This window comes from Aspergillus brunneoviolaceus (genome assembly GCF_003184695.1).
Source record: "Aspergillus brunneoviolaceus CBS 621.78 unplaced genomic scaffold BO95scaffold_51, whole genome shotgun sequence".
In the NCBI taxonomy this organism is placed as follows: Eukaryota; Fungi; Ascomycota; class Eurotiomycetes; order Eurotiales; family Aspergillaceae; genus Aspergillus; species Aspergillus brunneoviolaceus.
Window position 1 is genome coordinate 188,499 of NW_020290781.1, and position 25,909 is coordinate 214,407.

At 51.4% G+C, this 25,909-nt stretch overlaps 8 protein-coding genes across 8 annotated transcripts; 4 read left to right on the plus strand and 4 right to left on the minus strand.

The window, feature by feature from the left end:
- Window positions 1-133: 133 nt before the first annotated feature.
- Window positions 134-1,997, plus strand: BO95DRAFT_203560 (AAA family ATPase VPS4). Its single transcript, XM_025581054.1, has 4 exons — window positions 134-573; window positions 690-1,022; window positions 1,092-1,542; window positions 1,593-1,997. The coding sequence occupies exons 1-4, from the start codon at window positions 275-277 to the stop codon at window positions 1,812-1,814; spliced, it is 1,305 nt and encodes a 434-aa protein (XP_025440267.1). The 5' UTR covers window positions 134-274; the 3' UTR covers window positions 1,815-1,997.
- A 5,165-nt stretch (window positions 1,998-7,162) lies between these two features.
- On the plus strand, window positions 7,163-9,681 carry BO95DRAFT_418138 (putative regulatory factor Sgt1). The gene is made up of 3 exons (XM_025584443.1): window positions 7,163-7,518; window positions 7,575-7,774; window positions 7,841-9,681. Exons 1-3 carry the CDS (start codon window positions 7,254-7,256, stop codon window positions 9,203-9,205), a joined length of 1,830 nt encoding a protein of 609 aa, XP_025440268.1. The 5' UTR covers window positions 7,163-7,253; the 3' UTR covers window positions 9,206-9,681.
- A 201-nt stretch (window positions 9,682-9,882) lies between these two features.
- BO95DRAFT_444914 (AMMECR1 domain-containing protein) lies at window positions 9,883-11,618 on the plus strand. The gene is made up of 2 exons (XM_025587003.1): window positions 9,883-10,813; window positions 10,889-11,618. The coding sequence occupies exons 1-2, from the start codon at window positions 10,272-10,274 to the stop codon at window positions 11,394-11,396; spliced, it is 1,050 nt and encodes a 349-aa protein (XP_025440269.1). The 5' UTR covers window positions 9,883-10,271; the 3' UTR covers window positions 11,397-11,618.
- A 259-nt stretch (window positions 11,619-11,877) lies between these two features.
- Window positions 11,878-13,343, minus strand: BO95DRAFT_465665 (serine/threonine-protein kinase; the record flags this gene model as incomplete). Its single annotated transcript, XM_025589152.1, has 4 exons — window positions 11,878-12,499; window positions 12,583-12,913; window positions 12,981-13,071; window positions 13,164-13,343. The coding sequence occupies 4 exons, from the start codon at window positions 13,341-13,343 to the stop codon at window positions 11,878-11,880; spliced, it is 1,224 nt and encodes a 407-aa protein (XP_025440270.1).
- A 780-nt stretch (window positions 13,344-14,123) lies between these two features.
- BO95DRAFT_393759 (DNA polymerase epsilon catalytic subunit POL2) lies at window positions 14,124-21,204 on the minus strand. The gene is made up of 3 exons (XM_025583674.1): window positions 20,421-21,204; window positions 20,225-20,364; window positions 14,124-20,176 (listed from the first exon to the last, which is right to left on the minus strand). The coding sequence occupies exons 1-3, from the start codon at window positions 21,026-21,028 to the stop codon at window positions 14,235-14,237; spliced, it is 6,690 nt and encodes a 2,229-aa protein (XP_025440271.1). The 5' UTR covers window positions 21,029-21,204; the 3' UTR covers window positions 14,124-14,234.
- A 224-nt stretch (window positions 21,205-21,428) lies between these two features.
- BO95DRAFT_444917 (cytochrome oxidase biogenesis protein, Cox20 subunit) lies at window positions 21,429-22,379 on the plus strand. The gene is made up of 2 exons (XM_025587004.1): window positions 21,429-21,883; window positions 21,955-22,379. Exons 1-2 carry the CDS (start codon window positions 21,529-21,531, stop codon window positions 22,209-22,211), a joined length of 612 nt encoding a protein of 203 aa, XP_025440272.1. The 5' UTR covers window positions 21,429-21,528; the 3' UTR covers window positions 22,212-22,379.
- Window positions 22,380-22,508: 129 nt separating this feature from the next.
- Window positions 22,509-23,309, minus strand: BO95DRAFT_454832 (uncharacterized protein; the record flags this gene model as incomplete). Its single annotated transcript, XM_025588285.1, has 1 exon — window positions 22,509-23,309. The coding sequence occupies one exon, from the start codon at window positions 23,307-23,309 to the stop codon at window positions 22,509-22,511; it is 801 nt and encodes a 266-aa protein (XP_025440273.1).
- A 477-nt stretch (window positions 23,310-23,786) lies between these two features.
- sik1 (snoRNP complex protein NOP56) lies at window positions 23,787-25,820 on the minus strand. The gene is made up of 3 exons (XM_025584444.1): window positions 25,505-25,820; window positions 24,317-25,436; window positions 23,787-24,256 (listed from the first exon to the last, which is right to left on the minus strand). Exons 1-3 carry the CDS (start codon window positions 25,666-25,668, stop codon window positions 23,978-23,980), a joined length of 1,563 nt encoding a protein of 520 aa, XP_025440274.1. The 5' UTR covers window positions 25,669-25,820; the 3' UTR covers window positions 23,787-23,977.
- Between the last annotated feature and the right edge of the window lie 89 nt (window positions 25,821-25,909).

Here is a 25,909-nt window from a genome sequence, read left to right on the forward strand (position 1 = left end):
CAAGACTTTGTTGCTACACTGATCTCATACCTAATCACCTAGTACCAAGCAACCAATCAACCCAGCCACTCCTCGGTCTCGGTCTAGGTACTGTCATTCTCCCCGCCTTTCGCCCTCCTCCGTTCCCTGTCCGTGTGTCCCTGGCATCCTCCCTCCACCACCCCTTCAAAGCCTCATTACGTAGCCGGGAGAAAAAAAAACAAAAAACCAAACTACCTTGTCAGCCCGCGCGCTTGCTTTCTTCTTCTCACCTCTTTGTTCATTCAACACAGCCATGAGCAACACCGACTTCCTCGGCCGGGCAATTGACACCGTCAAAAAGGCCATCGAGAACGACAATGAGGGCGAATACGAGAAGGCCTACCAGCTCTACTACTCCGCCCTGGAGCTATTCATGCTGGCTCTGAAATGGGAGAAGAACCCCCGCTCCAAGGAGATGATCCGCGCAAAGACCGGCGAATACATGGATCGCGCCGAGAAGCTCAAGAACCACCTCGCCTCGCAGGAGGGGCGGAAGAAGCCGAGTGCTGTCGGCGCGAATGGGAAAATCGCGCAAGGGAGTGGGAAGGGAGGGTATGTTTTCATGCCACAAAAAGAAGAAGAGGCTCTCGTTCCATGCTTTTCTTCTTCATCGGGAATCATTCTGGATCGGCTGGATACTGACAATTGACTGTTTCACTTTGTAACAGGAAAGAAGATGACGATGGTGAGGATGCCGATGCGAAGAAGTTACGGTCCGCTCTGGCGGGAGCGATTCTGTCGGATAAACCGAACGTCAAGTGGGAGGATGTTGCAGGTCTGGAGAGCGCGAAGGAGGCCTTGAAGGAGGCGGTCATCTTGCCGATCAAGTTCCCGCATCTGTTCACGGGGAAGAGACAACCGTGGAAGGGTATCTTGCTGTATGGGCCGCCCGGTACGGGTAAATCGTATCTTGCCAAGGCCGTCGCGACGGAGGCGAACAGTACCTTCTTCAGTGTCAGTAGCAGTGACTTGGTGTCCAAGTGGATGGGTGAGAGTGAAAGGTATGGATGCTTGCTCGTGTTTGTGAGACTAGACAGAATAATGGGGCGCTAATGGTTTCCCTTTCACAGGCTCGTGAAGCAGCTGTTCAACATGGCCCGAGAAAATAAGCCCGCCATCATCTTCATTGACGAGGTCGATGCCCTCTGCGGCCCCCGTGGAGAAGGAGAGTCTGAGGCGTCCCGTCGTATCAAGACCGAGTTGCTCGTGCAGATGGACGGTGTCGGAAAGGACTCCAGGGGCGTCCTCATCCTCGGTGCGACCAATATCCCGTGGCAGTTGGATGCTGCCATTCGTCGCCGCTTCCAACGGAGAGTCCACATCAGTCTCCCAGATATCAACGCCCGCATGAAGATGTTTATGTTGGCCGTCGGCTCCACGCCGTGTGAGATGACGCAAGCCGATTATCGGACCTTGGCTGAGATGAGCGAGGGCTACTCGGGCAGTGATATCAGCATTGCGGTACAGGATGCGCTAATGCAGCCCATTCGGAAGATTCAGACCGCGACGCACTACAAGAAGGTAAACATCCCCCCTTTCTTCCTAGTTCCTAGCCGACTAACCACGATTAGGTCATCGTCGACGGTGCGGAGAAGCTCACGCCTTGCTCACCTGGCGATCAGGGCGCCATCGAAATGACATGGACAAGCGTGGACGCAGAGAAGCTCTTGGAGCCACCACTAATCCTCAAAGACTTCATCAAGGCTGTCCGCAACTCCAGACCAACCGTCAGCCAGGAGGATCTGCAAAGAAACTCCGAATGGACGCAAGAATTCGGCAGTGAGGGTGCCTGAGCCTTTGTATTCTCGTCCATTCAACCACCCTACCCCTCTCCTTCTTTAAACCATTCGATCCTGATATAGAGTCAAACTTAAAGGGACCTAATCTTTTTTCCGTTAGTTTTTGCACTGAAACGCCGATCTGATTCTCTGATTTTCACTACTAACCGAGTTGGATGAACGAAAGGAATGACCTATGCTTGTGTGTTTCCATTTGCTTCTATACATACACTTTTTTTGCCTCTTGTGCTGCCGTTTTCCTGCCTCTTGCGCTGATGTTTCTCTGAAAACCCTTCTCACCATGACCTCGGTGTTAGGAGCTTTTTTTTCTCTGTTGATTTTCTTCTGATTCGAATATGTGGCAAGGCGAGGCGTTACTTGATGCTGTTACTTCGAGTTAAAACACTACTTCTATTTACCACTCACCTGGGTTGCCCTCGAAGCATACCTCACAGATGTCACCTTTGTTATTGGTACAATTTCATGAAAGCATTACTATTAGCATCTTGTGTTGATGAATCCGGTCTTCGAACCTTGGCATTCAAACAACCGATTGAGCGAAACCCATATCCAGGTTATAAAAACTCAATGCAGGTGTATGTGCATTGATTCGGCTGGGGGTTCATGTTCTAAGACGCACCAACAGCTCGGTACAGTCTAAGAATGTAAGGGGTGTAGTTCCATGTACTGTACTCAGTCGAAATCAATCAGGCTATTCAAACAAAGTCATCCATCCATCCATCCATCCATCCTATGGCAAAGAACAGAACAAGAAAAGAGGCCAGAAAAGCACGAAAGTAACGAAAACGCCACATGAGACCACACAACAGGCTCATGATCTCAAAAGCAGAAAGCACACAAACACGTCGGGGAATCTTCTTATCATCAAAGGTGCCGAAACTTTCGGGCGGAGGGGGCGGAAAAGCAAAAGTGAAAATATATGACAGACCGCTCTTAACTGGATGTTGAGTTTGAACCAAGTCACATACAAAACAGCGCAAGTGCGAGTGAGGGAATGGAGAGAAACTAAAACAGAATAAAGCATCTATGCAAAAGGTTGTTGCCAAAAGGTGGCAGAGCTGATAGGATGGCTCCGTCCACGACGACGGGGCTTGAACTTGAAAACTTTTTCGTCAGTATTTGTTCGAAGACTCTCTTCGCTTCATGACTTCGTTCTTGGCCCTTTTCAACCCTTCGCCGATCTTCTTGGTTTTCTTCCAGTCCTGGCTCATTTGTCGCATGCGGACGATGGCTTTGACCATGGAGATGGCGGTCTTGAGTTTCGCTTGGGGAGTCCGGAGGGGGGTGCGGTCTCTGGGTTTGACGCCCATGTCGGAGATCATGCGCAGGTCGGCTTCGTTGCTGCATTGGTGTGAAACGATAGAGAGTCAGTTATCTTGTGGCGTGGTCTGATTCGTGAGATGAAAGGGAGGATGTATACGTACCATGCAACCCGGACGCGCTCGCCCAGCTCCATCAATCCCTTACTCCAAGCCAGATCGCGACGGAATTTCTCCTCTCGCTTTAGACGAGCACGGAGCCAGATGATCTCCTTGCCGAGACCCAGAATTTCCTTTTCGTGTCGGGTCTTGCTGTCGGTCCTGGTTCCCAGCTTCTCCACAAGCTGGTCGTAACGATCTTGCAGAGCCTCGAGTTCCTTGAGAGACATTTCGGCTCTACGCGCGCAGAACGACCGCTCATCGCGGATTCGGCGCATTTGGGACTTGAGCTCGTTGAGACGGGCATCCCGCTCCGATACCTTGAGGGCGAGCACTTCGGCCTCGAGGGTGGATGATTTGAGTAGTTCATGGAGGTCACGTTGGTCTTCTTCTCTCATGGCAGCTCGCTCCAGGTCGCGGTTCTTCTGCTTCACTTCCTTGAGTGCTCGGTGTGCTTCGGACAGTTGCTTCCGCATGCTGCGGAGTTCATCATGGAGCTTGTTTGAGGGTGACGATGATGGTGATCGGGTTTCGAATTTATTCATCAAGGATTCATGCAGTTCCCTCTCGAGCTCGGAAATTCGTGCCTTGTAGGCCCGCACGGACGATTTCTGCTCAGCTTCCCGCTGGAGAAGCACCTTCTCACGTTTCCGTGCTTCGTCTAAGCCATGCCGGAGCATCGAAAGGTCCGCGTGTGCAGTTGAATGCTCAAGCTCAGGCTCAGTATGCGGGTGCTCATGAAGGAGTGTTTCGAGTTCTTGGATACGTCTCTCGAGACGCTGTATCTTACTTTTGGCGAGAGCGAGTTCACGTTCCCTGCCCCCGGAAGTTGTGCGTAGCTTATCCTGGAGCTGGTCGATTTCTGCCGAAAGACGGTTCTCTTCCAGCGTAGCACGCTCAATCTCAGTGCTAAGCTGTTTCTCCAGCGTTTCCTTCGCCTCAAGAAGGGATGACTTGTCTTCTTTAAGGCGCTTGAGCTCGGCTTCGAGACGCAGAGTCGACTTGCGCAGGTCAACCTTCTCTGTGTCGAAACGTGTCGTGTCGTCAACCTGATTTTGAACCCGGTCAAGCTGGCTTTGGAGCTCATCGCGTTCAGCTTCAATCTCGGTAAAAGAAGTCCGTAAGTCGTGCAATTCCACGTGGGCATTCGCAAGCTGATCCCGAAGTCTTTGCTTTTCTGTTAACAGCTTTTGCACCTGACTGTCCTGCTCCAAGGATCCTTTCTGTGTACGACCCTTAGCGAATTCCTGTTCTTCTTCCAGGTTTGCTTGCAGGACCACAATCTCATCCTCCAATGCTTGGATTTTCTCTTGGAGAGTCGTCTCTGCGCGTCGTACAAGTCTCAATTCCTCTCTGATGGACAAGAGTTCGTTCCTCTGTTCGTCAATTATCTCTCGCTTTGATGTCAGGTCGTCGTTCAATTCCTTGACCTGTCGACTCAGGACAGCCTCCGAGTTAAAATGTCGCGTCTTTTCGCTGTCAATGACTTCTTGCAACTTCATCTCTTTTCCAGACAGAGTATGCTCCACTTGTTCGAGCTTCTCAATCGTGCGCTTAAAGCCAGCCGCCTGGTCCTCAGCCCTGTCCTTCTGGAGCTGCAGGGTGCGCCTTGCGCTCTCCCATCTGTCCTGCTCAAGCGCAAATTGTCCTTCTTTGTCCTCAATCTCATGATGCAGGGCTTCGATTTCCTCTTGCTGCCTCTCCACTTCGTCCTTGTGTTGAGTACGAATAATGTTGGCTTGGTCCAGTGCACGAAATCTCTCGTCCTCGACCGCTTGCTGTAGCTCTCGAATCTTGTTTTGTGCGTTGACCAAGTCATGTTGTAGACTACCGGATTCATCCGTCAAAGCGCTGTGTCGAGTTTGTAGCAGTTCTTTCTCATCAGCCTTGCGCTGGATTTCGTCCAGTGCATCCTGCAATTGAGCTGCCAACTTATCACGTTCTTGCCGAGAAAGGTCACGTTCCCGTCTTGCCTGCGCGATATCATTGTGGAATTTGCGCTCCTTGTCATCAAAGCTCCGCTGGCCTTCCCGATACTGCTCTTCGAGACGATTCTCGTTCCGGGCCTTGTTGTCGAGTTCTCTCTTGAGAGTGCTGTTCTCCTGCTGTAGGCTCCGCAATTCTTCCTCAAGCTTGTTCGCCTTCTCTTCGAGCTGACGGGTTAGTCCACTCGTGCTGATAGACTTGTTTGCCATTTCATCATGCAATTCCTGGAGGTCTTGTTGGGCTTGTTCCTTCTCCTTGACGGCCTCTAGTCCGGCGTCTCTCGCTTCCCTCGCTTCTAGCTTAGCTTGGCTTAGCGAATCCTGCAGCTCTTCTATTTGCTCTTTCGCACGTTGAAGTTCTGCTTCCAGCTCGGAGAGGGCATCGCGCTCCTTGCCATCCCTATCCTTCAATTCTTCTATCTCCTCGTCACGTTCGTCGATCGTCCGATCTTTCTGCCTTAGCGATGCTTCCAGATCCTCGATTTCATCTCGAAGTTTCTCCATTTCCCGTGATTGGTTGTCCTTTTCGTCTCGTAGCTCCTCTTGGAGCTCTCTGATTTGGTTGTCCCTCGCTTCCACCTCCTCTCTCATCAAATCCATCTCGCGCTGTATTGTGTCGTCCGATTGCCGCATCCGTGACTTCTCCTTCAGCTCTTGGAATTCAATGCGGTAGGATTCTAGTTCGCGCTCGGCTTGTTGGAGGCTCTTCTTGTATCGTGCAATATCGCGTTGCATCGTCAATTTCGAAACCTTGAGTTCGGTATTTTCCTTTAACGCTGCTTGATTGTGCAAGGGGCCCGCCTTCTGCAGTTGTTCTTGTAGAAAGTGAATCTTCAGTTTCAATCCAAAATTGTCTTTCTCGAGTTGATCGATCATCTAAGATAGTCAGAAAAAGCTCCGTCAAGCGGGAGAGCGAAAGTCTTCTCAAGATGCAGCAAGGTTACCTTTTCCTGTTCCCGTAAGGACATCATATTCTGCTGCCCGTCCATGCCTCCTTCCCTGGACAAAGCCGGGAGCGGTGTACTCTGCATGCTACTGTCCTGAGGCATTGGGGTCCGCTGCTCATCCGTCGCGTCCTCCTCGTCAATATCCGTCATCTCCATCGACGGCAACCCAGGGGTGTTGACCGCGCTCAACGAGCTTGTTCGCGTATAGCCTGGCGTCTTGGACCCATGCCTTCGCGTCGTCGACACGTTCTTCAGGAAATTGTTCTTCGTCGCGCTTCTCATCAGGGGGGTAAACTCCCCCTTTGGAATGGCCGTGTTTGGAAGTCCGTGTCTACTGTTCAACGCGCTTCGGCTCGCCTTTGGGCCGGACCCCGCTCGCGGTGTGCTGAGCTTGAAGCCCGCGGGCGAGCGTCTCGCGTTCTCAGCACCTCCGAACCCTTTGAGCACATCGTTGTCCTTGGATGGCGTATGGAATGAATTCTCGACCGAGTCGAGTGCCGTTAGATTGGGTCGGCCCACGCTGCGGTAGCCGTTGGTGAGGTAGGTCGCGTTTCCATCCACTTCGGTGCGCGGCGTATCGATGTAGGGCCACGGCATTGTCGTTCAATTGGGCGGCGAGGAAACACGCGATTGCTGCACAAACTAGTCGGCTAAGGTAAGATTGAAGTGAGTGCCATTAAAGAACGACCATCCCCGACGGCCGAGCTAACATTCAGGACGCCAAAAACACGCGACAAGGGTTCTCGTGGAAGGGAAGGGGAAAAAGTGGTGGAAAGCAACTGAAGATTGCGACTATGCGATAATACGGGACGGGAGCTTGCAATGGACGTGTTTTGGGCGGTGAAGACTGGACGAATACTGTATTGTTGACATCTAGCCCAATCGGGATTAGTGTCAACGCTCTCGAGTCTCCGGGCCGGGGAATTTGCCGCTGCTTTTTTGTCCCGCCCAGGTATGAAGTCATGTCCTGCCCGTAATTTATTTCTCTCACTGCTCATTTTCAGCTCATTTCCCAATCACTCACAACAACCCAATAGTCCACAAAGAAAGCCGCGGCAAGTCGGCTGGGAACCGGTTCTCACCATGGCGCCAATGTCGCAGGAGGATCTTGAGTGGTTCAAGTCCACCTTTCGCCCCATTCCCAAGCCAGAGATTCCGGACGATGCCGTTGATTATGCGCTATATCACATCCCTTCTAGCCCCGCCCCCGCTACGCTCGACGAGGTTGCAGAAACGCGAGCGCGAATGGTCGAGGTGCAAAAGACTGCTGCGGAACTGATAAAGGACCTGTTGAAGGATTATATCTGGCAGCGCGAAAGTTTTCTGCTGGAGATCACCAAGGATAACGGTATGCGATGCCCCTCCATCCAGGCTTGATGCGCCCTGGTACTGATTCCATTGCAGGGGTAACATCTTTGCATGGGCGCACCAATTTTGGAGACTCCATCGAAGATGAATGGGTTATTGTGTATCTGTTGCGCGAATTGACCAAGAAGCACAAGGATATATGGGCCAGAGTTGTAGATGGTGACGGACAATTCCTCCTCGTGGAGGCCGCTGCCACATTGCCTGCGTGGCTGGAGCCGGAGGTCGCTGAGAACAGGGTTTGTCACTGTCCTGTCGAATTTATCATACCCATCTGGCTTTACTAATACCTGTATCATTCCCAGGTATGGATCAACAAAGGTGAACTCGTTATCATCAAGCCGAAAAACGATAAGAAGGACAGAGTCACAGAGAAATTGTCGTTTGCAGATGCGAGAAAGATCATAATGGAGGAACCCGCGCGACTCATGCGCTCGACCATGATACAAGAGGAAGCATTTTATCGTCTCCGCAATTACCCTCAACAAATCAACGAGAACCTCCACTCCGCATTGGTCACCACTCCCCGCAAGGTCGCTTTCCTGCTACATCAGAAACCAGCCTACATATCCGCGGCCGTGGAGGCCTTTTATCTCAGAGACCCGATCGCATTACGGCCCTTGCGTTCGAAGGACATCAGCAGCTTCATCTTCAAGCCGGAGGACTTCGTTACGGTCAGCGTGCGCTTCACCCGGGTCGGTTACGCACAGCTTAAAAGTCAAGACTTCCCCATTCCCAAGTCCTGGGCTGAGAAGTTGCCGGCGAAGGAAGATCAAACAGCCTACGGACGGGCAGAAATAGGCATGAAGCTGGCGTGCGGGTTCGAAATGCTGCTCAATGACCCTCAGAATCAGGATAAAGCCACAGTGAGAGAAATGAACCTTATTTTGGAAGATCTGGACACCGGAGATGAACAATTACCGACAGATGAAGAGATAAAAACCTGGGATGTACAGGAAGATGACGAGAAGTGGCTAGATATCAGCTTTGAGGATTTAGACCAGGAACTGAAAGGCAAGGGAATGGGCAACGACGACAAATCGCGTGCACGGGGTGCTTTTGGTGACTCCAATGCACAAGAGAACTTGCAGCGCATCGTGGCGCAGTTTGAAAAATTCCTCAATGACGACTCAGCTGGCTTTGAAGGAGCGGAATTTATCGATGACTTCAGCTCGGACGAAGACGATGAAGATGATGAAGATGAGCTGAGCGATGAGGGCGAAGACAAAGAAGCCTCATTCAATGAGGAGGAGTTTTCAAGAATGATGGCGGAAATGATGGGAATGCCGTCTGGGTCAGGCCACGGTCAGAGGGGCGTATTTGGGCACCCACCGCTCAACAGAGTGCAAGAGCTCGACAATGATTTCGAAGACGACACCGAGCAGATCAAGGAATTATCAAGACAGATGGAAGCGGAACTTCGAGGTACCGGAGTTCTTGACCTAAACCGCCGGTCTAAGGCAGCTCAAGATCAGCGGAAACTTGGGGAGGGCAAATCGGGCGAGGAAGAAGAGGAAGAGATGCCAGATCTAGATGAAGGCGATTCTGATATCAACCTTGCAAAGAATCTGCTTGAGAGTCTCCATGGTCAGGCTGGTATTGCCGGGCCGGCAGGAAACATGCTCTCCATGATGGGTCTCAAAATGCCGAAGGATGACCGCCATCACTGATTACTCGAAGCCACCAGCTTCGAGTGTTTCTCATTGGTGAACACTAGTGAGCGAAATTCGTCTTCACGTCTATAAGTAGACATCTGCACCAAGGCTCCCACTTTGCGCAAGGGCAGGTAACCGCAGAACGGCAATCCTGCGTCCGGAGATAGCTGCAAGCCGAGCAGGCCTACGCGAATACTAGTGAGTTTCGTGGTAACTGGCCATCGGAGGTGATTCCTCCATGTGTCAATGCATGATAGTCAAAGCACGACAAATGAGGGCATGGTTTAATTCCTCGTTGATGTTTATGCTCGTCTGACCATGAACTAAAGGATCATAGAACAATTTGCCTCCTTAAGTATATAGACACGAGGTTGGTCATGATGTGCAAATATATCAGCACGCTGACGAGGATGAAGCTTCTCACAGATATATCGGTAAATGTCGTGATGCCTGATTGATTGACAGCGTCAAATCATAACATACTCGAATTGACGAGCTTCAAGTCTCATAATAGTGTAATGCACTTCAAGATGCTTATTCATCTATAGATCATCCCATCCATGCTCAGCTCTTGAGTGAATCACCCGACAGCGAGGGACAAACAGAGTTACGGATAAACCCGCCCCGAATCCGCTTCTCAGCAGCATCACGTGGGATAATAATGTCTTATCGGCTTGGGTGTCGTCAGCCCGGTTTCCCCCCCTCTTTCTTCCCCTCTCTCCGACCCCTCTTTGGCCTTCAACGGACTCAATTCCCGGGCGGACCTGAGGTTGTGAGCTGTGCTCTACGGGCTCTCTGGCTTTTTCTATCGTTGACCGATTTTCAACCACGGCCGCCTCGATAGTCGTTGAACATCCTAACCCATAGACCCATTAACTCAGTTCAACATCAAGCAGCCGTGTATCCCATCAGGCCGGACGGAAGTGACAGCCGTACTCGTCACGATCTTCAAATTCCCAAGAAACCGAAAGAGCCACAGCCAGGTGGATCCAGCGGCGAGATCAAACAGGAGTAAACGAACCTAGCCATTCTTAACGCAACCCCAACGAGAGCCCAGATACAAGACAAGCCGAAGAAAAAGATGGCCACGCCGGCCCACTGTTACTATTGCTTCGAGAGCCTCGCAGCCTCCTATCAACGCAAGGAACCCATCGACCTGGCCTCCGTCGAGGAACTCTGGGCCCGCCATGAACAGTTCAAGAAACTCTCCGCGCTGCAGGCCACCGAAGAGGAGACGGACTATCCGCTCAGCGTAGATGACGACGACGACGACGAACCCGCAGGTGGTGGGCGTGGTGGTGGCGGTCACCGGAAGATCAAGCTGCCCAGCGTGCACCGGTTGCAGTCCAGCTCCAGCACCACGACGACTCGGCCCTCATCGCTCAACTCCTCGCACTCCACACTGACCACATCCACCACGCTGACCACCCCGGGGTCCTCCTCGCTCTCTGACGCCGCCAGCGGACGCTCCCGTCGCGAGGAGCCGCCCGAGCCCCAAGAGTACCCGCTCTTCGTAACCTGGAACACCCTCTCGCGCCACGGCCACAAGTCTCTCCGCGGGTGTATCGGAACCTTCGAGGCTCAGGAGTTGTCCGAGGGCCTGAGAGACTACGCTCTTACCTCGTAAGGGAACCCCACAAAAAGAAATCTCGCCACAGGGAAACTGGAAACACTGACAGACAAAAACCCCGTTGATAGTGCATTCGAAGACACCCGCTTCGCCCCCATCCCTTCCACCCTCCTCCCCTCCCTCTCCTGCTCCCTAACCCTCCTAGGCACCTTCGAACCCTGCACCAACGCCCTCGACTGGATCCTCGGCCTCCACGGCCTCCGCATCTCCTTCATCCACCGCGGCCGTCGCTACGGTGCCACCTATCTCCCCGACGTCGCCGTCGAACAAGGCTGGACCAAGGAGGAGACCGTTAAGAGCCTGATGCAGAAAGCCGGGTGGGACGACAACAATAGCAGCAGCAGCAACGGCAGTGCCGCAAGGCGGTTTCTTCGGGCTGGCTCGAGTAATCATCATAGTAGTAACACCAGTAGTGGCGGGACGTCTTCGGTCAAGCCGCCATGGGATCAGGTCTCGGATTTCCGGGCGGTCAAGTATCAGGGGCTGAAGGCGAGTTGTACATATGCCGAGTGGCAGGAGTGGCGGCGGTGGGTTCTGGGGTTGGGGGATGGGAGCGAGAAGTTGTTGGTTGGGTGATTTTGATCCACCCCGGGGCCCCTTCATGAATAGACTTCCTTTTGTCTGGGATATTTGGGGTCGAATCTCTAATGATGATGATAATGATGATCTAATGGTGTGGTTTCATTGTGAGTGAAGGGGATGGTGCGTTTCATTTTTGGGTAAGGCGGGGGGCGTGTTCGTGTTTCTTCTTTTTTTTCTGGATAGGATTAAGACATAAACTTCATTTTTTTTTTCAAAGCTCAACGAAACAGCTGCCGCCGGGGAGAATAGTTCGTAATCGATAGGCTCCGATCTGGATTTTGGAACCAGTATGCAGCACCCGTCGTGCTCGAAACATCGTGCGTATATTGGTAAGATTATATTTGTAGGATCGACCACACAGACATCAATATATTTCAGCCAAGAAGCAAGGGAGTAAGCGAGGAAGCAACGAAAAGATGGTATCTAGGCTATCTTGATCATCCGACAGACACGAAACATGTGATCAATGCATATATCATCTCTTCGCAGATTTGCTCCACAACCCCGCCACCGTCTCCTTGACCTTACGTTCTTGGGCCCGAATCTGCTCCTCCGTCTGCCCGCGGGCATTGCCCCGTCCGTCGATTTCCATGTCCCCGTCGTGATCGGCATGATCTCCCTGGTGCTGGAGAGGATACTGCTGTTCCTCGTAGACGTCGTTCCCAACGACGCGTTCGGGCTTGGGGTCGAGGCTCATCACGCCGTCCATCATGAGCCCTCCTCCCTCGCGGAGCTTGTTGATGGCCCGCACCGTGTCGATGGCCTTGTGGAGCGTGCGTCGTGCGTTGAAGTTCTTCTTCACCGTCGGCAGGAGATCCTCGCCCGAGCCGAACTTGTCGACGTCGGTGTCGTAGGGCGGGTTGACCCAGGCATGTTGCAGGGCGGCGTGGGCCGTCATTCGCGCGGCGGGGTCGATGGTTAGGCAGCGTTTGATGAAATCGCGCGCCTCGGGCGAGACGCCGCGCCAGTATTCAAGGGGCGTGAAGGAATAGTCGGCTGCAAGGATGGCCTGCATCTCTTCCAGGTTGGAGTCGCGGTCGAAGGGGGTATAGCCGCAGAGTAAGAAGTAGGTGATGACACCAATGGCCCAGATATCTCTGCGAAAGGGGACGTGTCAGATACTTTTGATTCGAAAAGTGCAAGGTGCTCTGGATGGGAATATTCCCAGATCAAGACGTACACTGGTTTTCCATGGCCGCTTTTCTTGAAGATCTCGGGTGCCATGTACCCAGGCGTACCACATGTCGTGGTGAGCACGTGGAACTGCTCCTCGTCCATGATCCGAGACAGGCCAAAGTCTGCGATTAACAGATCCGCGTTGTCCTCGGGAGTCCGGAACAGGAGGTTCTCTGGCTTGAGATCGCGATGCACGATGCCATGATCGTGTAGATACGCAACCGCAGACAAGATCGCACGGATGAGATCCGCTGCGTCGGATTCGTAGTAGCTCCCTTTTCGGCAGATACGGTCGAAGAGCTCTCCACCGAGCGCAAGGTCAGTGACCAGGTAAACTGAAGAACATGTTAGCGTCCTAGAGCCCCTGCGCCTATCGAACCCAAGTAATATTGGATGGCATACGATTGTTCATGGTTTCAAAATAGTCGACTAGGGTCAGTATGTTTTGGTGACCCATCGATACTCTCTTCAGCACTGCGATCTCATTCCGGACCTGTCAAGGTGCATAGATCGCCCATACCATTAGCCTCTGTGCGATCATATCTATGCATCCCATTTGGCCGGTAGTAGTTCAGAAATAATTACCATGTGCTCGCGCCCGGCCATCAAGCGTTTATTGATCACCTTCGCCGCATAGTAACGGCCCGTATCGATGTGCACGCATTCTTTAACCACAGAATAAGAACCGGCGCCTAGCGTTTTGCCAGTCTTGTACCGACAAGGCTGGACCTTGGGGCGCTGGCTTGTTTGCGCTGGTGATGCCATGGATCAAGAGCAGTGCAGAGATCCGAGAATATATAGGGTCGTGGCAAGAGGATAATAGAAGCGAGACACGACAACAGCCGGTGCTGCCACGAGCTCAGCGGAGACAGCAAGGAGGAGAAAGTGAGAGCTGATAAGTAAAGTGCCTGTGAAACGCGGCCCCGCAGTCAGCTTAAAGTGAACGGAGAACAGCAAACAACAACAATAGCGACCCTGAAGAAACGACTGGAAACGGGAAGATCGGCGTACAGAGGAAACAGACTTCCGAGCTCTCGTCCGAGCAGGGAGATGTTGCTATCCGTCTGGGAAAAGGGGGAGAGTAAGAGGGAGGGACTGTTTCGTCCTATCGCGATCGGCTTGGGTGGTGGGGAGTGCATCCGACTGCGGGGTCCGCGGTGGAAACTTGGCCACTGACGGGTCAGGCACGTACTCGAGTACGATTCGGTGAGTTGACTGGAAAAGGGGTGGTCGTGAATCTGTGTACCTGTGTATCTTGTCAGGTAATCTAAATGTTAAAGAAGAAAAGAGACGGCTGTCGAAAGTGTCGAGAGCTTGATCGAGCATGCGATTGCGGATTACCTTACCTTATCCTTTTTAGTCGAGTTAAGTTAGTTGTTTAGGTGGCGCACGTGCAACTGAGATAAAGCCATTCCTCTCTACTGCCTGTACAGTACAATTCGCCAGGAAAACAACCAAAAGAATATTTAGCCACAATCCACGACTATGTATCCACTTGATCTATAACTATATACAAGAAAGCTCATGCGCAAGGCTATGCTAACTGCCCCTTAAACGCCAAGGTATCCAAAGCTATTATCCTCCTATCAGAATTTACCAAGCAGGGTATGTCACCAACAAACCTGAACCTAACGCTGAGCACAAAGACCAACCATATTACATCTGTCCTAGAACTTCCCCCACGACAGTCTCCAGCAGCTTGAGGTTGTGGAACTTCGCAACACTATCCAGGAGCCGTAGCTTCTTCTCAATCTCTCCGCGGTTCATCGTTTCCACCCACACCCCGCTGCACGAACAATGCTCCATGAAATCACTGATCTTCAATCCCCCACACTTGGAGCATTTGAGGTCCTGAGTCTGCCAGCCAACAATAAATCCTTGCACCTGGCCAATGAGGGTCTCCTCCTGCGCGAGCCGGTCATACTCGGTTTGACAGAATGGACAGCGCCAAGGTTTCACCGAAGATTTGTTCGACTCCGTGCCAGGATCAGGAAGCACATCTTCATCTCGGCACAAGTCCAGGTCTCGGATCAGACAACAGGCGTTGCAGGTGAGCTCAGGGATTTTCAAGCTTGCTCCGGGGTTCTCGAATCGACCCTCTTTGCTAAATTCTCGAATCTCAAACAGCGCAAGTAGCTCCCGACGCAGCAGTCGTGTCTCCATTGTGGTAGTCTTGGACAGACTGAGTACCTGCATCAGCAGTTTGACCAATTCCAGAACCGGGTTGCGTTTCTCGTCATTGGGGTTTGAAAGCACCCCAGGAAGGACAGGAAAAGCATAGTCGGATGCCAGCTCCGGGTGTAGCAATTCATCCCGCTGTCGGCGAATAAGACCCGTAATCTGCTTCTTCAACGGTTTAGAAAACTTCTCGGCGAGAATAGCCGAGATTTGTTCACTTTCTTCATCACTCGGACGCCCGATGGGGATCTGCGTCATCCGAGGAGTCGATGAGTCGTTATCAGGGCGTTTCAGACCGTGCATCAACTCGATGTACTCGACTACCCAGTCATGGAAGACAGTTTGCATGGGCGTGGGTAGGAACCGACTAAGCTGCCAATGCATGACCGTCTCCAACGGCTGCTCGTCAGACTCGGCCACTTCCTGGCATCCTTTGCCCCCATAATTGTATTCATCGTACCAGAGTAAATAGTCCCAGTATTCCTTGATCTCGAGGTCGATGAAGTGGAATGACGGATTCGCCCGAATGGACTTCAGGACGTACTGGCTGAATGCATAGGCGTTGCCCACTTCCGTCTTGGTGGTGTGGAGTAGAAGGCGAGTGGAGCTTGCGAAGATAATGTTTGCACCCACTCGTCTGAATTCGGCCATCAGTCTCTGGAACGATTTCCTTGACAACATGCGCACATAATGGTGCAGTGATTGATCATATAGGCAGGAAGCAGGACTCTCCACCCATCGGATCAGATGCTGCACCATGATATCAGCCATACTGTTTCCATCACAAGCTTCAGTCCACCAGTTCTTCACCATTTCCCGAAGAACAACGGCCCCGGCTGAAGTGAATGCCTTCTCCGAGTAGAGCACCCCTCCACTCGCGTCGGCTGATGTGCCAGATGATGCCAGCAGTGTATCTGCTCCCTCCATTTCGTTGATGATGGATGAAGTCAGAATCGTGTTGATGGCGAGGTTGCGCACTTCGAGCTCAATACACACAGTTGTATATGCGTTCGGCATATTTACGGACGGCATTGGAACCTTTTCCAGAGGGCCTGTTATGTCGTCTTTCTCATAGCCTGCATGGTCAGGCCTCGGGTTCGAGGACCACCAAAGCACAACGTTATTCTGTTGAAGACGCCTGGCATAGGAGATATCGATCATGAAGCGAGGATCGTCGTTCTCCAGATTGCAGAGAGGAACATCACCATACCTTGCGAGCAAGGTCATATGCTGCACCCAAGCAGAGAGATAAAGATAATGTGTGACCAAGCGCCGAGCAACAAAAGTCTGCCAACCTAAGGGCGGAAGTTCCATGTCTGAAACCTCAGGCTTCACAGGTAGAATAGGGTATTCCTTCAATATGGGCACGTCATGACATAGGCGGCTTCTTTGATGAGACTGAATGACCATAATGGCAGGCTGAGTCTCCTCGGATTTCAGTTTCTTGATCAGATCCCCCACCTCCAAGTGAGCTTTCCTTCTTGTGGTCACCTGCGTGGTCTTGAAATGAAGCTTCTCCTGATACTCGAAAGCAGTCTGTGTGTTGTCCGCAGCTAAGTTCTGCAGTCTGCGCGCACGAAGTTCCGCGTAAATCTTATCGACGTTTGGAAGGCCTTGGACGTCCCGGGTACGATTAAGGATAACGATGTGAGCCTCATTCTTCGTCGTGGAGAAGATGGCAAACATCTGCCTGTCGCCAGAAGTAACATGATACAGATAGTGGTATGCCATAGGAGCGTCCAGCAGATAAGGCTGATCGGTATTCGTATGACAGAGAGTTGAGAGGTCGAATCCCTTATCCAGGCCTTCTCCGAGAACGCCTCGCTGTTCTTCATCGAATGTGCAAATACTGCCGATTTTGAGGACTGCGCGAACGGTGAGAGGAACGCTCCTTTCATAAACACCTTCCACACTGGGGTGTTGCAGAAGGATATCAATCTTGTTGGCTTCGCGAATGTATGTCTCCTCCGATAATGTCAACTTGAATAAATGAACTGACGGATGTCCATTTGGTAATGTATGGTTGACTTTCTCAACCTCACAGTCAGGGACATCCACATCCGGAAGAGAATCCTGTTTCAGGTTGACGTATATTTGTCGGGGAACCTTAACAGTGAGTGCATGGACTTTCCGATCGATGAGGACAAATGCTCGCACAATACCAGGCCGCGATGTTTCAGCAAGCTGTAAGACCTGCCATGTATTGATATACAATAGCTCCGCCTGGTTCCGGAAAAGATTGCTCAAGGAATCGGTAGTAACATTGACCCTCTCTCCGAACAGCTGACGGCGACGGATCCGAGCCTGTTTTTGGATTTTCCATTTCTGCTTCTGATACTTCAGGAATCCAACGTAGTCATCTGTAATCGATGGCATCTGGGTTGGTAGAGTAGCAAACGGATCAAGGGAGGTTTTGGGAAGACCTTCAGGGTGCTTTCTCTTTTGAGAAACCTTGCTTTCGGGTGACGATTTCGACTTCTGTGTGGAGTTGCCAATCACCTCATCCAGGTCACCAGTATGTTGGACGCGATGATCAAGGATGTTTGTGGAGATGTCTGTCAAGGGGGTCTTCTCTGACCGGGTGAACATATCCGTCATTTTCGTCTGCTTGAATTTGTCATCCTTCTGATTGATACGCCTCTGCAGCCAGTCCGGATGTGCCACTCTGGGCACAGGGTTTCGAATCTTTTGTAGGGCAGCTGGGATGGTGATGAGCTTCTGCACCACGGAGCCCAGGCGCTCGAGATAGTAATCCCAGTCAATGACCGTTCGAGGATCCATATCACCAGGGTCATCTTTCAGCCACTTTCGTAAGAAGAAGCGTTTGACACTTTCCTCGGCTGAGAAAATGGCTACAGGAATGGCTCGCTCAGTAACAGGAGTGTTCCTTGGCCTCGAAGAAATGATATACTTGCAGTTCAAGCCCTTATCTTTGACCATTTGTTCTCCCAAGAATTCAGCGAGGCGTCGAGCGGTTGTGATAGATGTCGACTTCTGGTTCCCATATTCCTCGAGCGTCTTGGTCATGCTTCTGTTCTCAGAAATGAGGTCAATCAGTTCCTCATCGGCCAGAGTCGCACCATGCTCGTACAGCACGTCTAACCACCGATCAGCCACTTTGGCTACTGCGGCGTAAGTCTCGGTAAGCGTAGACCCTTCTAAGAAGAAGCGGAAAATCTGGGTCTGGAAAATCTTGATGAGCTTCAGCTCTCCTCGACGCTTGACCTCAAAACCCTTCAGTTCCGCCAGAGACCCGTCATGATTGAAAACAGCATAACGTTTCTTCAAGTTCTTATCTTCCTCCTTGGAAGTGGGCAGAATCATCGCCTTGTAAGGCCCATCAACCTCGAAGAAGATAGAGTTGTCACTGTGGGTCTCATATCTGAATGAAGCTGGATCGACAAGAGTCTGATACTGGTGGTTGGTGTAGCTTCCGTGCACAAGGTGGTTGAGCATAACACAGGGATAGGAGATACCGAGCTTTTTGCCGTTCTTTAGAGTGAAGGTGAAGTTCTCGGGAAACGAACCAGGAAGCATACACCAGATACCGTCAGTATCGAGCTCAAGAGGGCGACCGATACGTTCAACCAGCTCTCGTGCCATCTGAATAATGCGAGCTCCGGTCAAACATGTCACGCCAGCCATTTCCATGGAATACCATCGAGAACCCTTTCTCATCACATAACCGTAGAAACTGTTTAGAATGACTTTGTGGGCAAGCTGCAGGGAGTCATACAAGATAATCATCTTCTTCGCCTCATCAATTTCTGCAGCCGATGCACCAGACGATTTCAGGGCCTCAGTCTTGCCTTTCCAGACCTTCTGCTTCCCCTTAAAGTCATATCTTCGATCACGAAAACTGCGAACAGTGTCGACATAGAACGGATTCTCCCGCTGACAAATGATAGCCTCTCTGACTATTGTTTTGCTATCGTGGATCTTGTGATAGATCTTCTTACTGTAATCCTGTAGTCTCTTTTTGACGATACCGGCTTGCTCTTCAATACTCAAGTCACCAAACATCCTCATTGGGCTATTTTTATACCTTCCGGGGAACTTCTCGTTCGAAACTGCATGGCGAATCATGTTGTACTCGTCGCGTTTTGCAGGAAGAAATTCACCCCTCCAAGCCCATGGCATTCGCCTATCGCAAGTCTTGCCGGGCCGGTTGAAATCACAAGCGGCACAGTTGGACTCTTCAATCATGGAGTCTGGTTGCAGCCGGTTCGTGATCATGATGTTCGGATACATGGAAGCGACATCCAAATGGTAAATGAAAGGAACCTCATCCCTATGCGGCTTCTCTTTGAGGCCCATCAACTTGTCAGAAATCTGTTTCTTGACCTCGTCGTAATTGGTGACATCGTCCATTGACTTCTTCTCTTCGACCTCAATGCTGAATTTCAAAGCCGCATCAAGATCACGGAGAAGTTCATCCACAGCAGCCGGGTCTACCTTGAAGGTGACTGGTATGTCGCTTCGGAAAACACCAGCCTCAATACTTTCGACGTGCCCTCCAACATAAGTCTCCGACTCGAGCAGATGGCCTTCATAGAAAGCTTCTGGAGGGTCTTTATGCTTGTTGGGTAGGACGATATTGCCCTGGTATGCTTGCACCATCAGAAGCATTTCGCAAAGCGTTCCAGTTCCCTTCCTCAGAGTGTCGTCTGGATTCAAAGGCAGAATTGTGCAAAGGGAGAAGATGAAAGGGTGAACATATTTCATATACAAGTAGTATGTTGCCACGGCATCGGACACGGAGTATTCCGCCAAAGTCTGGGGACGCTCACTGGCGTACGGAGTCATCAGCTCTGGATCGAGCTCGTCAGGATCGTATCCAAGCTTCGCGACAGTGACGGCTTTCAAGCCACGACTTCCTTGAGGAAGATAACTGTCACGATTGACCCAAGCGAAGCAATCCATATGCACACAGTGGTCGGCCTGGTAGATATCCTCGCTGTTCTTCCGGAAGCCAATCTCTTTGTACATATCGATGCCCAACACGCTAGCTCGTGCCTCAACGAAGGGCCAGTCGAAGAAGTCACCGTTGTATGTGGCAATGACCGTCGGCTTCGCCTCTTTGATATGCTCAAAAAACCGTTCGATGACGCTCCGTTCGTCTGGCTCATTGAAGATCATGAATGGCCCGTTGTACTCGGCTTTTGGCGTGTATTCGAAGTCGTTGATGTCCTCAGACACAATTTCTCGATTTGTGATAAGAAAACCTTGGCCATCAATCATATAAGATATCATCATGATCTGGTCAATCACGGAATCCGGGAATTTGAGAGGTAATTTAGTCGTTTCGATATCGAACGCGAGAATGACAGGATCGGCACGAGTGAGTCGCTCTTCTATACAGCTCAGTGAGATAACTCCGTGTTTCGACTCGACTGTGTACCATTTTCCTATGCGAATGTCTACGAAACAATTAGCCGAGCGACCTTGAAGGAGCAGAAGCGACCTACCTTTATCGATAGAAACTCGGACATGGTAAGGGACATCATATTCCCTAATATCAACAATAAAGTCGCTCGCGTTCATAGTGGCATTAGATCGTGACTCGTTAATTAGTTCATCATCAAAGAGGTCAAAGCCAGCGTTGCCGCTTCAATAACTCAGTCAGTTTCAAGGGCCATAGAATCCATGGGTCCCAGACTATACCTTGACATCTCCACATAAGCATCCATCGCTGTCGCATTCTTCTTGTTCTTTTCCGCCAGAGGCAAGATGGTCCTTCGTACTTCCAGCAAGTGGCTGACATTGGCGAAGCTTAGTTGAAGATAGTTCCGGCGATGCCCAAGTAAATGATTCGGCAACGAAAGGTCCTCCTTCTCCACGCGCGTCACCTTCTTGACGAGCCCTTCAAACATTCTGCGACACCACTCCTCAACCTCCGCTTCGTGGCCTTTCTTCACGGCGATCAAGAAATAGGGGTCGTATTCGACTGTCGCCTTGAAGCTGGTGCCGCCATCCTCGAGGAAGTAGTAATCGACACCGGCGCGTCCACCGGGGACATTCGGATCCTGAATCGATGTGCTGTGCATGTTGATGAGCCATCCCACTCGCTTCTCACCGGCCTCGAAGCGCGGAAAGCCCAAGGACTCGTCAATGCTGTTCGCCAGCCGGATGGCCTCGAATTTCTCATCTTGAGACGTAGCTTCTGTCGATCTGAGGGACGCGAACTCGACGGTCTTCGTACGTCTCGGGTTAAACGAAGCAGCCCCAGATCGGAACTTGTTGCCGAATTTGCTAGGTTTTCTTGAAGGCATTGCGACGACGTGCCCACCGGCCGGGCCTGAGGATCACTGCAAGATGCGGAGATGATGTCGATAGAACATGGAAAAAAGATAATAAGAGGTTGATGTTTCAAGAAGGGAAAGGGTGGCACATAATTTCGCAGCTTCGCTAGAGTGGTTATTGTTAGTAGGAGAATAATTCAAGACTGGCTGTAAAGTTGAGTATCTCGATTGCACTTGAATCGACCCGATCCCCACTGTATGCTGCGGAGCCCACCAGAGTAAATTAGATTTCGACCTGCGCCATTCCAACGCGTTCGCGTTTCTACTTTACGCGTGCCATTGGCCGATCGCCTTGTCACGGGGAAATTATCCGCTTTTGTTGTACCGCCGGGCAGGTTCTCGGATCGCGGAATCGTGCGAATGTCCGCGGCCTTATTGTTTCTCTGCGAAGAAGTTCCGCCCGCATTACCGTAAAGGTGATTGCTGCTGCTGCTGCTGCTGCTGCAACTGAGTTCAAACAAAATAACATCATGGCTGACGATACGCGGGGCTCCACAACCATTGCTCCGGAGCAAAGGGAGCCGGAATCGCAAAATACTGCATCGGATTTCACATCTCAAAAGAAGCTGAAGCATGAGATACCTCAATCGCAAGTCGGAAAACTTTGGGACGCATTTGGAAACCCTGAAGAGCCTGTCAACATGCTTCCTTCTGCTGGGATCAAGTCCGGAAAGAAGCATGCCGACATCACGGTTACCGAAGCTATGAAGTCAATGTCGTTGGAGAATGCTACGTCTTTCTACAAAGCACCCTGTGCTCGGGATTCGTTGCTTATCGGAATCGGCGCCGGGTTCGGTATAGGTGGGGTGAGGGGTGTTATTGGAGGTAAGTTAATCACACCAGCTCGCCCTAACTAGTCATTCTTTGAACAGTGGCTTATTGTTTCCTCATATCAGGGCTGCCCAGGATTTGGACTGCCTGTAACTGGGCCGTGGGCGCATTTGCCATTACCGCCCTCGCAACACATGAATTTTGCCAGCGACGTCGAGTACAGGAATTGGACGGCATGAAACAGGCTGTGGAGCTGATGAAGGAGCTCAAACTCAAGAAGCAGCGCGAGAAGGAGCAGAAGGAAAAGGAAGCCGCGCGCCTGGCGGAAGAAGAGAGGCAACGGAAGAGTTGGACCAACCCTTCCAACTACAAGTTCTGGTAGAGTCAATTGCACCTTGCGCGGAGTCTTGGAGTATATCTTCAGGAAATCATTGTATATTATTATATGTCATGTGGTATGCATGTCAGGTACATACATATTGTTCTATTCTGAGCTCCATCCATGTCCTCGTGTTCGCTTCGGCTATTTTAGTGCCAACGCATCGAGCAGTGACCTCATAATCAGTCATCTTTCCGTGCAAGATCGTTAGGTACAGGTGTAGCAGTAGCCTTCAAATAAACTGCTAGATTGTTTGAGAATCGCACTCAATTGCCTCCGTGGGCTTGGTTGCCTATATCATCACATGTTGAACTTGACCCTCTTCTGTATGGCACCACTTTGAATGCTTCGGATTTTATCCAAATCGGCACCATCGCGTCGCTCTCGTCGCTTTTCTCGTGCCTCTCTTGCTTCCCGGTTTTTCCATTCTGCGACTTGTTTCTGCCTCTTTTGCGACCTGGCCCATGCGATGGCCGCAGTAGGCTTAAAACCGATGCCATTTATCCCGTAGCCATCATCACTCGGGTCTGAAGGGTTGTGTCCAGTGATCTCCGAGTCATGCCATGTAAGCGGATTTTCAAGCGCATCGCCGGTGAGCGGTGGTGAGCTTCCCGCGCTGCGAATCTTAGATGTGACCGATGGGTTCTTCTTCTTGCGGGGACTCGGGATTGACTGCCTTTTTCTAGGCGATGCGGAGATGCCAGTATTGGGATTATCAGACTGGGGATGGCATGTGTTTTCCGTCGACTCGTCTAGATTGGGCTGATCTTCTGCGTGAGAGCCAGTTTCGGGCATTTTGCAAGGCCCAAAGATAGAGTCGTATAGAACAGGCCAGCATCCCGACGGCACCGAATGCGTGACAGCGCCCTGATCTAACCCATAAGGAGTTGGGGGAGTCGATAGACGGTCTCCACGGATGGCCAGTTCTCCTAGGCGACCGGCCACTACCGCTCGAGGACTGTACCTTCCCAAGTCTTCAGTTTCTCGAAGTCTGGCTTCCTGAAGGCTGAGTATCGAGACAGTAGATGTGGGTGACGATGGACTGTACTGGTCGGTATCCTCTGACGATGCCCTCTTGCGCTTAGGGGAGTTGAAGGGCATCGTCGTCAAGCTCGAAGACATCATCGCGGGGCGAAATCTGCAAGCGGATGTGGGGGCATCACAGCGCCCGAGCGCCAGTAGTTTGGGTTGGAAGAATTACCCAGCAATTTGTAGGCTTCCGGCAAGACGTTGGTCAGCGTTTTGATGGATCAATATCAGAGACAGTAGAAGAAGCCATCATGGCGAAGAAGCTGCGGGCGATTTGTTGTCATGATAGGAAGAAAGGGGGAGGGGGGCTAGAGTACAACAGGGTTGGATTATCCTTGGAGGTGAGGTGAAGTGAGGGGGTTCGGCACTGCTTGGTTGGCCTGGATTATACCAGGCGGTCCCTCCGACAGACAATGAATAAGCAATGTCTGACGGAGCAAACGTCAACGTGCAGCTAGTCTAGCAGTCAATCAATCAATCAGTCATGGATGCCTGTTCAAACAACAAAGCACTTGATTTGTGTGGCGTGAAGGAGCGAGGAAAGTATATGAAAATCCCGATTTAGATTTGCAGAACTACAAGGAAATTTTAGAACGACACAGGCCTCAATCGAATAATTTACAAATACCCAGCCCGTCACGTCGTGAAGGAGAAAACAGAACATAGATGGCAAGAATAAATCAACCCGACAACGCCTCGACAATAATGACGCCCTCCTGTCCCAAGACTTGGTGGTGCTTCTAGACCTTCTTCTTCTTTTTGGACGGCTCAGCATCGCTGTCGTGCTTCCGCTTCTTCTTCTCTGACTCGCCCTCGCCAACGTCTGACTTGCGCTTCTTCTTCTTGTCCTCCTTCTCACCCTTCTCCTTCTTCTCCTTCTTTTCCTTCTTGTCCTTCTTCTCCTTCTTCTCCTTCTTGGCCTTCTTGTCTTCCTTGTCGGACTCAGCATCCTTCATCTCATCGTCGCTCTGCTCAGCGTCGATGTCCATATCAGCAAGGAGAGCATCCATGGCGTTTTTCTGCACGTTATGTCAGTATATGGCTATTTTCTATGGAAGTAGCAACGTCTATATACGTACCATGGCAACTTCGTTCTTGGTAGGTGCGGCGCCAGTAGCGTAGAACTCCAGGCGCTCCTCAACCTGGGCCTTCAGGGCCTCTCCAAACTTGGTGTTGGGCTCCTCGGAGAAATTGTCGATTCTGGAGGCGATGGAGCACTTGTTGGCAAGGAAGCGCGAGATGCGACCCTTGTTCTTGGGACCGGCCCGGCCAATGAAGGACGAGTGGTACAGGAGACCGTACTTGGGGGTGTTACCCTTGGTCTTCAAGGCTCTGAAGAGAGCCTTCTCGGCACCGAGAATCTGCACAGTAGAGGCGGGGTACTTGGAGAGGTTGGTCAAGCTTCCGGCGTGGGAGATGAGGCGAGCACCAACGATCTCGCCAATCAGAGCAGCAAGGTTAGGAGCAACAACGCTCATCTTAGAAACCAAGTAGGCGTGGAGAGACTTGCGATACTTCGACAAGCTGACAACACGCTGAGCGAAAGAGATCACGTTCTCCATATCAGTCTCAGAGATCTCCTGACCCATACTGTGCTTAGCAGCATCGATGACGCTCTGGGCAACACCCTCATCATCCTCGACGAGGGCGGCAAGATCGTGCAGCTTGTCATCAGTCAGATCCTTCTTATCCTTGACGAACAAGGCAACCTGAGCGTAGCGCTGGTTGTCCGAGACAATCTTGATAAGTTCAGGGAAGTGCCAAGAGTACCACTCGCGCACTCTCATCGAGAAAGTGTTGATGGCCTTGTCGAGTTGGTCGAGAATAGCAATGGCCTGGATGATGTGGTTGTCGTCGCGCTGAACGGAGAACTTAACCTTGGCACGGGAGTAGGCGTGACCGAGACCAAGCTGGGCAGTGTCGATATCACCCTCACGAAGTTGCTTGAGCAGCTTAGTGGCGTGCAGTCTAATTCCACGAAGCATATCCTGAACAACCTCGCTGGTCTCGCCGGTTTCGCAGTCGACGAAGTCAAAGGCCGACTTAATGCTTCCAGCAAGAGCCTTGTCCAACAGACCCAGAACGACCTTCTTCTTCTTGTTGGGCTTGGGAAGGTTCAATTCGAGGAAAGAGACGAGCGTATCCGAGGCGACACCTTCCGAGATGTCGTTGATTTCACTGAGGGCCTGCTTGTTGTTCCTGGACTTGGTCAGTATTCTAGCGGGAAAAAAAGGCGAAAAATCCCCCTCAAAGCCCGATTGACGTACTCAAAAGGCAGGAAACTGGCCAGCTCAACCATCTTTCCGAACTTAGCAAGGTCATCAACGCCTTCCTGAACCTCCTTCAAACGGTTGCCGACACTGTCACCCTGGTGGGCGACCTTGAAGAGAGAGTAGCCGATAGGGCCCTCCCAGAGAAGATAGTCGGCCATAGTGAAATTGAGATCAAGGCCCAAAAAAAATGTAAGAAAAGGTCCTTCACGTGCGAGCGACTGAGCCCGCTTCTCAATTTCCCAGGAATTTGCGACCGTAGACCGGGGCGTGGAGCGACGTGGAGTTGAAGAAAAGCCTAGGAGGGTAGATTTGCAGAGTCGAGCCGTCGGAGCTCTTTTTTTTCGCAGCGGCGCTAGTGCGAACACAGAATGTGGGCTTTTTGCCAAAACCAGAGGCTCA

What these genes read in the sequence shown, in the direction of transcription:
- BO95DRAFT_444917 (XM_025587004.1), top strand. Translation starts at nt 21,529, where the DNA reads ATGGCTGACGATACGCGGGGCTCCACAACCATTGCTCCGGAGCAAAGG. An exon ending in GGTGAGGGGTGTTATTGGAG is followed by an intron (nt 21,884 to 21,954) that starts GTAAGTTAATCA and finishes TCCTCATATCAG; the next exon opens with GGCTGCCCAGGATTTGGACT.
- BO95DRAFT_444914 (XM_025587003.1), top strand. Translation starts at nt 10,272, where the DNA reads ATGGCCACGCCGGCCCACTGTTACTATTGCTTCGAGAGCCTCGCAGCC. An exon ending in AGAGACTACGCTCTTACCTC is followed by an intron (nt 10,814 to 10,888) that starts GTAAGGGAACCC and finishes CCCCGTTGATAG; the next exon opens with TGCATTCGAAGACACCCGCT.
- sik1 (XM_025584444.1), bottom strand. Translation starts at nt 25,668, where the DNA reads ATGGCCGACTATCTTCTCTGGGAGGGCCCTATCGGCTACTCTCTCTTC. An exon ending in GCCAGTTTCCTGCCTTTTGA is followed by an intron (nt 25,437 to 25,504) that starts GTACGTCAATCG and finishes GACCAAGTCCAG; the next exon opens with GAACAACAAGCAGGCCCTCA. An exon ending in CCAAGAACGAAGTTGCCATG is followed by an intron (nt 24,257 to 24,316) that starts GTACGTATATAG and finishes CATAACGTGCAG; the next exon opens with AAAAACGCCATGGATGCTCT.
- BO95DRAFT_418138 (XM_025584443.1), top strand. Translation starts at nt 7,254, where the DNA reads ATGGCGCCAATGTCGCAGGAGGATCTTGAGTGGTTCAAGTCCACCTTT. An exon ending in GGAGATCACCAAGGATAACG is followed by an intron (nt 7,519 to 7,574) that starts GTATGCGATGCC and finishes ATTCCATTGCAG; the next exon opens with GGGTAACATCTTTGCATGGG. An exon ending in CGGAGGTCGCTGAGAACAGG is followed by an intron (nt 7,775 to 7,840) that starts GTTTGTCACTGT and finishes TATCATTCCCAG; the next exon opens with GTATGGATCAACAAAGGTGA.
- BO95DRAFT_203560 (XM_025581054.1), top strand. Translation starts at nt 275, where the DNA reads ATGAGCAACACCGACTTCCTCGGCCGGGCAATTGACACCGTCAAAAAG. An exon ending in TGGATGGGTGAGAGTGAAAG is followed by an intron (nt 1,023 to 1,091) that starts GTATGGATGCTT and finishes TCCCTTTCACAG; the next exon opens with GCTCGTGAAGCAGCTGTTCA. An exon ending in CCGCGACGCACTACAAGAAG is followed by an intron (nt 1,543 to 1,592) that starts GTAAACATCCCC and finishes AACCACGATTAG; the next exon opens with GTCATCGTCGACGGTGCGGA.
- BO95DRAFT_393759 (XM_025583674.1), bottom strand. Translation starts at nt 21,028, where the DNA reads ATGCCTTCAAGAAAACCTAGCAAATTCGGCAACAAGTTCCGATCTGGG. An exon ending in GCTTATGTGGAGATGTCAAG is followed by an intron (nt 20,365 to 20,420) that starts GTATAGTCTGGG and finishes GAGTTATTGAAG; the next exon opens with CGGCAACGCTGGCTTTGACC. An exon ending in CCGAGTTTCTATCGATAAAG is followed by an intron (nt 20,177 to 20,224) that starts GTAGGTCGCTTC and finishes ATTGTTTCGTAG; the next exon opens with ACATTCGCATAGGAAAATGG.